Below are 8,362 nucleotides of genomic sequence, written 5' to 3' on the forward strand. Positions count from 1 at the left end.
TAAATTCTTTTTCATATGTAACTATATTTGCGTATAGCTCTACATCTTGTGTGTATTAAGCAGCTTGTATGGGAGGCGCACTCTGCGCCGGACTTTAGACCAGCTTTGTTCTGGTCTAAAGAACAGACTATTACAGTTTCTCAAAATAGCAACGCGCCAAAGCACGCCTGCTTTTTTAGACCAGAACATCTATGGGCGCTCATATGAGCATATATTTAAACAGCTTGGCGCAAAATGTCAAAACGACTCTTGCGCCGTGCTGAAACTAGCAAATAACAATTGCATCGCACCTTAAAGATGTTAAAAACTGGATGATCAACAATTTCCTTCTCTTAAACTCAGACAAAACAGAATTATTACTTATTGGGTCTAAATCCTGTACACAGAAGATCTCACAACTCAACCTTAGCTCTGCTATGAAAGATCTGGGTATCATATTAGACAGCAATTTAATTTTTAAAAATCATATATCCCATGCCACAAAATCTGCCTTCTTTCATCTAAGAAGTGAAGTTTAATTTTAAACTAATTTCGAGAGGAGCATGTGCTCATGATTGACCCAGCTGGTCCACATTAGCTAAATATGATCCTCTAATCAAAGGATCCCAAATCACTATATATATCCTCATTTCCTTTCTACTACTATCTTCGTCTGGAAGAAAGCTTCCTGCAACTAAAAAGCTTCAGCTCTAAAAGCTTTTACAGCTTTGCACTTTTTAGCCCATCAATATGGAAATAACCAACAATATCTACAACTGCAACCAGAGCCCTGCTCTCCCTGAGACTTCAGCCACTGCAATGAAGCCAAACTCTCACCGCTCTTAGCGGTCCACCTGTGGTAACGTAGTATGCTTTAAGGGGAAGCTTCTCTCTTTAAGGAGAAACTACTCTCCAACAAGACTAAACATTTCTTATGTCTTTAGAAAAGCAAGACTCTCATAACTAAAATAATTTAAACCATTTTAAAGACACAAACACTATGGACTTAACGTCCTCCGTTAATCTGTAAACAAGCAGAGATTATAACAAACCAAATAAACCCACCTTTCAAGCTTGCTGACTGTCCACAGGTCTGTAACATTTTAACAGCCTGGCTGATTTGACTGCAAGGATCAAAGCAATCCAATCCATAAAACATTAGTCCACAACATGTATACATGTTGATAAACATCCATGGATACACTGCTGTCATCCAAACTAGTTGCTGGAGTGCTTTCAGCAAAGTAGTATCTTTCAGACAAAAACACTTGTACTATGGTCAACAAAATAGCCGCCGACCTTTTGACTGACACTTCATTGAGCCAATAGCTGAAAAGAGAAGTGTCACCATCCAAGAGCTGTCAGAACATGAGATGGTCCCACCCTCTCTTACGATAGTTATGAACAGACTTAAGGCTAGTTTACACTACAGGATTTTTAACATCGGCAGATCGGTGTTCAGTTCACACTACATGACCTGATGATGTGTCTTTTAATCATTTTGGTGTTCACACTACATGACCCTACGTTAATGATCCACAAGAGAGGGGTCACACTACACGATGTAACAACAGCTCTGTCACCCAAATGACTCACCAAACCACGTTCTGTGACGAAAACACGCGAGAGGAGGTACAGGAAGCAGACAGTTTCACCAAAATGGACGCCGACACGAGTCTTGCGCTAAACACTGTTTTTGCGATGATTTTTTCTGAAAAGCCACGAAGAAAGAAAAAGCAAAGAAAGTGGGTAAAACAATGGATCGGCCAGCGTGGGCAGCAGGGACTCTCTGTGTTACAGAGAGAGTTGGAGGTGAGTAAAAACATGTTTGCCTTCTCATGTTGCGGTTTGCCAAGGTAACGTTAAAAACCAAATTTCAGTTTTTCCCCCACAAAAATGCTTTACTTGGGCAGGCTGACCACATATATATTTGCTGACGCATTTTTAATATTATAATCCTTTTACACTTTTTTTATTGTATTGTATTCGCCCAAGATAAAGTAACAACCCGCTATCGATAAATTCGTGTATAAGTTAATCTGCTATCACCCTACACGTTTCGTATCTTACGTTAATTCTCGCTCTGTATGCATGAGAACAGTCCACACTTCAGACAATCTCACGCTCTGCATATACTCACTGACACTGGGTGGATATATTATGCTAAACTATAACTGTTATGACTTTTTTTCGTATTCTTTTGAGGAGCACAAAGACGTGTGGGGGAAAAACGCATAGCCGTAGCAGCATGATACTGAGGGCTAACCCTCAGCTAAAAAAGGGCTAAAAAGGATACTAAATGCATTAACCTTAAATTTACTTTTCTTTATTCCCATATAATAAGCCTTTGCTGCTGTTCTTTAAAAAGTTCAGATAGATGAAGTGCTCCAATACACAGGCCCAGCACATGAGTGTATCTGTCTTCATGCAACATTTACTCTTTCCACGTGGGAATTAAGAATTTGATCTGTTACTGGAGTGTTTCATAGTTACTATACATAGTTAAAATACATTGAAACTAATACATTTGTTAAGTCACGTAGACTATTTGTTGTATGTGGCTAGCCATTTATGTATCTTACATAAAAAAAGTTTGAATCCTACATATTACTATATTGCTGCAATATCAAACAAATGTCTTTGTTTTTCAAACAGTTAAATGATAGGACCGGTTTCAGAGAGCTACTGCGAATGACAGCAGAGGAGTTTGACTTATTGCTGGGGAAAGTTGAACACCTCATCACGAAGAAGGACACGAAGATGAGACTTGCAATACCACCAAGAGAGCGTCTGTCTTTGACACTGCGGTTCCTGGCAACAGGTTGGTTTGAGTGCATAGCACAGTTATATGATATTGATGTACTGTTCATCATTGTTCATTTAACTGTTTGTCTTCCACTTATTTTTCAAACATGGGGCCAAACACTCCCAGCAACTATAACAAATATTAAACAATTAGACATAAGAACAATTAAACACGAAAATGTTATTAGTAGTATAATGATTGTCTCGTTCACTTTAATTTATAGTCACCACTGTCTGATGTGTCTAGTCCCGCCAGGTCTATGTCGCTTCTATCGCATTAATATGTTGTAAATATTAAAATGTTCCGTTTCACGTTTTATGTCATGTCTTCTTCCCCCGCCAGTGTTTTTAAAATAAGGTTTACAGCCACTGTCTGCATTTTTTAAATGTTTTTCATCAAAATTCGATGGCCCTCCAAAAATGTTATGATAGTTATATATGAATATGGAATAAATTGATAATACGGAACCAAGCCTCTGCTGTAAACAACAACATTCTATCTTTATGTGGTCATGTACTTGCATTCAAGTTGTGGAGAACATGTTACATTACAATATAGAGAATGTGCAATATTTTGTATTTATATTTTTTAATGGAGTGCATTTTCAAGATGTACTATATAATAAGATCTACTGAGATATACTAACTTAGACTATGTGTATGTGTGTCTCTTCAGTAGTTGGGAAAAAGTAAAAATGTTATCCATCTGCCACAAAAACATACATGTTGATTGAAGTTTATTATATAATGCTGCTAAGATGGCTAAATAACAAATGCTCTGATCGAAAATGATAAATGTTTGGTTGTCAAAGCATAGCTGAGATGTAAGAAACACTTTTATAGATACAAAAAGGTATAGTCATTTGTGTGAATACCATTGTTTTTTATACTGCACCCTGTTTTCCTATTTATTGATTTTTTAATAATAGTGCTATGTTGTTGTTTTGTTTTGCAGGTGAAACCTTCAAGTCTCTCAGGTTCCAGTACAGGATTGGGACCAGCATCATCTCCCAAATAGTTGTGCAGACCTGTGCTGCCCTGTACCAAGTTATGAAGACAGACTACCTCAAGGTAGAGTGTGAATGACAAGCTGTTATAAATGACATTTCATATATTTACTGTAAAATTAACATCCAGAACATATGCATATGCATCTCAGTAAGTTAGAATGTTATCCAAAAATGTATTTATTGTTGTGATTCCATTCCAAAGGTGAAAGTGACATATGTTGTTATGATTAATTACAAAAGCCCACTGATCAATTTCAAGTGTGTCTTCATGTTGATGACTATGGCATACTGCTAATTTAAACACAATCCAATGTATTCGAAAATTATAATATTACTAAAGACTCATGGGAAAAAAAGATTTTTTCACACAGAAATGTTACTTGGCTAGGAATTATTAGGGATATTGCTTTTCATGAATTACACAATGTTTCATGGCATACACACAATCTGTATGTTATAGGGTTGCACGATATTGGAGGGCCACAACAGTTCCTTCATTAAAACATCAGCAGTCAAAAACCTTTCATTTGTTTAGCTTAAGTTATATTCTAGTTTGTTTATATCTATTTCAATATGTTTCAATTTGTGTCTAATCACTTTGTAATATGACTTTCACTTTTTGAATTACTACTTCTTTAACTTTCAATTACAATGTAATGTACTGACATGCACCTGTACACTGTAAAAATGTGCAGTCTACTCTAAAACAAGTTATTGTGATGAATATTATGCTATGTATATCCATACATTTATGAAGTACTTTAGCTTTTTTGATAAACAACATACTGTATCTTTCTATGCAATGTATCTTTAGTATAATTTTATGTTTACAAAAACTCACGCCCTGTGCTTCTGTGCTTCTAGACACCTTCAACGGAGGCAGAGTGGCAGTTAATAGCTCAGGACTTTGAAAGGAAATGGCAGTTTCCACATTGCCTTGGAGCACTTGATGGGAAACATATTCATATCCAGCCTCCCAAAAAAACAGGAAGTCTTTTCCACAATTACAAAGGCAGATTCTCGGTACTAATGATGACTGCAGTTGATGCAAACTACAAGTTTGTCTATGCAAGCGTTGGTACCCAAGGTAGGGTGTCAGATGCTGGACTGTTTGCACACTCTGACCTGCGCAAAGCAATGGATCAGGGTCTACTACACTTTCCTCAACCTGAGCCTTTGCCAAATTCTAACATTGTGATGCCCTACATGTTTGTGGGTGATGATGCCTATCCACTAAGACCTGACCTAATAAAGCCATTCCCATTCAGGCATATGGACCATGGTCAAAGAATACTAAACTACCGTCTCTCAAGGGCAAGAAGAGTTGTGGAAAATGCATTTGGCATTCTTGCAAACAGGTTTAGAGTGTTCAGGTCGACCATAGGGTTAGAGCCTGAAAAGGTGATAAAAATTACAATGGCCTCCCTGTGCATCCACAACTTTCTGTGTGAGCGCAGGTCTGAGGCATATACACCTCCAGCCTTTACAGACCGGGAAAACTCAGAGCATGGCATGGTTGACGGACTGTGGAGAAGTCATGGGATGGGGAGTTTTCTGCCAGTGGAGCACACTGTAAAACCAAGGAATGCAACCGCAACTGCCAAAATGCAGCGGAACCATTTGCGGGACTATTTCGTCTCACCAGCTGGTAGCGTTCCTTGGCAGAACAAATATGTTTAAGATAGTACAGATGTGGTGTCATAATCTTTATGTAAAGTCTTGTTTTCGATGTATAGCTAGAGCTGTGCTTTTTTTCTTTTAATAAGTTAAATATGTATGTGTATGTGTTGGACAAGCAAATATTTTTTAACTTATTCTTAAATATCTGTTACAGTATCCAGTTTGATGTAAAAAAAAACACTATCACACTTCAATTGTATTAAAATAAAATATTGATAACTTTATGTGGTCTTTTCTTTGTGTGGTTGAAATTTCATTGCAACAGTGCTGCAATGGAAGAAGTAAAATATAATTCAAATGTAGTACTAAACTCAACAATTCCTGTAATTATGTATTACTACCAATGAATATACTTATAAATGTAGTGACACAGCTTTCATACTTAGGTTTCAAGTCTTTATTAGACAAATAAAATTTCTTATTCAAGAGTTCACACTTAGCCCATGATTTATACATAGCTTGTTTGGCATGCTGTCCCGGGAGAGAGCCCTGAGCTCAAGGGATCCTCGAGCCCAGGGCTCCCCCCCTTTTGCAGGGTGAGTGGAGATTGAGCTCAGGTCTATCTCAAACTCCCCCGCTGCTGAGGCCAAGGTGAACTTCCTGAGAGTAAGACATTATAAAAAAGGTTTAGGCTTGTTTTATCTATAATATAGAGCACATTTGGATGGTGGGAGGAAACCGGGGAACCCGGGGGAAACCCACGCGGACACGGGGAGAACATGCAAACTCCACACAGAAATACCAGATGGCTCAGCGAGGACCCAACACCATTGGTATTCTTGCTGTGAGGCAACAGTGCTAGTCACTGGGCCACCGTGCCGCCCATTCTGGATAAAGGAGGAAGAAGGGGAGGGGGGGGGGTTTCTTCCAGATAGATAGTTGTAGAAAGGAAATGAGGATATATATAGTGGTTTGGGATCCTTTGATTGGAGGATCATAATTAGTTAATGTGGACCAGCTGGGTAAATCATGAGCACATGCTCCTCTCGAAATTAGTTTAAAACTAAACTTCACTTCAAGAATTCACACTTAGCTCATGATTTATACATAGCTTGTTTGGCATGCTGTCCCGGGAGAGAGCCCTGAGCTCAAGGGATCCTCGAGCCCAGGGCTCCCCCCCCTTTTGCAGGGCGAGTGGAGATTGAGCTCAGGTCTATCTAAAACTCCCCAAAAAGCCAATGATAAGCGCTCGGGACAGCAGCTGCGTGTTTACACAGGAACTCCCCAAAGTGCAAAGAAAAAGTGCTATATCCGGCTGCTGGATATATATGTGAAGAACTGATAAAAAGTGGGGGAAAAGCTTTCTAGGGAGTGTGTGAAATAAAGTTAGGAAGTCTGAGTGGCTTAGAGGGTGGGTGGAGACTCGTGTGTAAATTGGGACTTAAATGGGCCCTCTACAGGAGTCAGTGCTTAAGAGAAGGTTTGTGAGATGTAATAATGATGGGTGTGGAGCTGGCTGTTTAAGAGGAGGGAAGAGATTTGGTAGCGGAAGCATAAAAAGCTGTTGGGGGTAAACAAAGGAGAGAAGCTGGAGGAAACAATGCTATATAAATTACTGTATGGAATATACAACTGCTATGCAGCAGAAGCACTCAATGTTGGCATGTTGCTAGAAACTGGCAGGGAGAAAGAGAGGGGAAGGAAGTTGGTATTAACACAGATTTAATATATTAACAATAAAATAAAAACATGAAACATTAGGGAAATACTATGCATAATAAAATGCAGCAAGCAGCGGAAGCACTTAGCGCTGGCAGAAGAAAAACAGCTGTAATTAACAAAAATATGCTATACAATTACTATGCATAATATGCAAAATAATCAATAAGAAAGATACTAATGCAGCGGGAGCCCACAACGCTGGTAAGGGGAGAGAAAAAGGGGGGTGCTGTTGAAGTAACAAGGTTACTATGCAAAATACAGAACATGAAATGCTAATGAACTACTATGCAGAATAAACATGTCAATGCCGATACTGGTGAATAGCTATAAAGAATAAATGAACTGATGCAGCGGAAGCACTCGACACTGGCAGGGGAAACTGGAAGGTGAAGGCGATAGGTGAGGCTCTTGCGAGAGCCGATACTCCTATTGACTCCGGCGGGAGTCAGAGCTTAGGGTGATGTTAATGTGGAGGAAGGAGGTTGGATGGGAGTCAAAAACAATGAGTAAACAGCTGGTAGAAAACAGTAAGGCACTTAATTCTGGCAAGTGGAAAGGGGAGAGCTGCTGGGAGTAATATGATTATTATCCAGAAATACACAATATAATACATGAAATACAAATGGACTACTATGCAGAATGAACACAATGTAGACATTTATCCATAACTATATGGAAAACAAATAAACTGGTGCAGCGGAAGCACTCCACACTGGAATGGGAAAAGAAATGGGCAAGGTGGCTGGAAGTAACAGATATACTAAACAATTTTTTATGCAAATGATACAATACAAGATATAACAATAAACCATTATGCAGAATAAATTAATTGGAGCTGCAAAGGTGCTTGATGCTGCAGGGCAGGTAAAAGGGGGGAGAGCAGCTGTAAGAAACAAATATCCAACACAAGTACTATACAGAATATACAAATTATGCAATAAGATACTAAGGCAGAGGGAGCAAACAACGCTGACAGGGGGGAAAGAAAAAGGGGAGAGCTGTTGGAGATAACGAGATTACTATGCAAAATACAGAATATGATAACATGTAATGCTAATGAACTACTATACAGATTAAACAAAATGTAGAAACTGATGAATGACAATACAGAATAAATAAAATGATGCAGCATAAGCACTCATTTCTGGCAGTGGAAACAGGAAGGTGAGGGTGATAGGGGAGGCTCTTGCGAGAGCCGAAGCTCGTGTTGACCCCTGTGGGGGTTT

General features: G+C 38.9%; 1 protein-coding gene across 2 annotated transcripts; it reads left to right on the plus strand.

Annotated features, from left to right (window-relative positions):
- The first annotated feature begins 644 nt into the window (after positions 1-644).
- Positions 645-7,928, plus strand: LOC141375523 (uncharacterized). 2 transcript variants are annotated; one of them, XM_087237275.1, is made up of 5 exons: positions 645-1,611; positions 1,699-1,791; positions 2,635-2,800; positions 3,740-3,855; positions 4,659-7,928. In XM_087237275.1, exons 1-5 carry the CDS (start codon positions 1,567-1,569, stop codon positions 5,472-5,474), a joined length of 1,236 nt encoding a protein of 411 aa, XP_087093401.1. In that variant the 5' UTR covers positions 645-1,566; the 3' UTR covers positions 5,475-7,928. The 2 variants fall into 2 exon arrangements, with proteins under 2 accessions (XP_087093401.1, XP_087093400.1); XM_087237274.1 differs by having other exon boundaries at positions 645-1,791.
- The last annotated feature ends 434 nt before the right edge of the window (positions 7,929-8,362 follow it).

This window comes from Danio rerio, chromosome 1, assembly GCF_052040795.2.
Source record: "Danio rerio strain M-AB ecotype USA chromosome 1, GRCz13ab, whole genome shotgun sequence".
Classification (NCBI taxonomy): domain Eukaryota; kingdom Metazoa; phylum Chordata; class Actinopteri; order Cypriniformes; family Danionidae; genus Danio; species Danio rerio.

Coding starts and splice junctions, on each gene's coding strand:
- LOC141375523 (XM_087237274.1), top strand. CDS start 1,567: ATGACTCACCAAACCACGTTCTGTGACGAAAACACGCGAGAGGAGGTA. Junction 1,792..2,634: donor TGTTACAGAGAGAGTTGGAG/GTGAGTAAAAAC, acceptor TTTTTCAAACAG/TTAAATGATAGGACCGGTTT. Junction 2,801..3,739: donor ACTGCGGTTCCTGGCAACAG/GTTGGTTTGAGT, acceptor TTTGTTTTGCAG/GTGAAACCTTCAAGTCTCTC.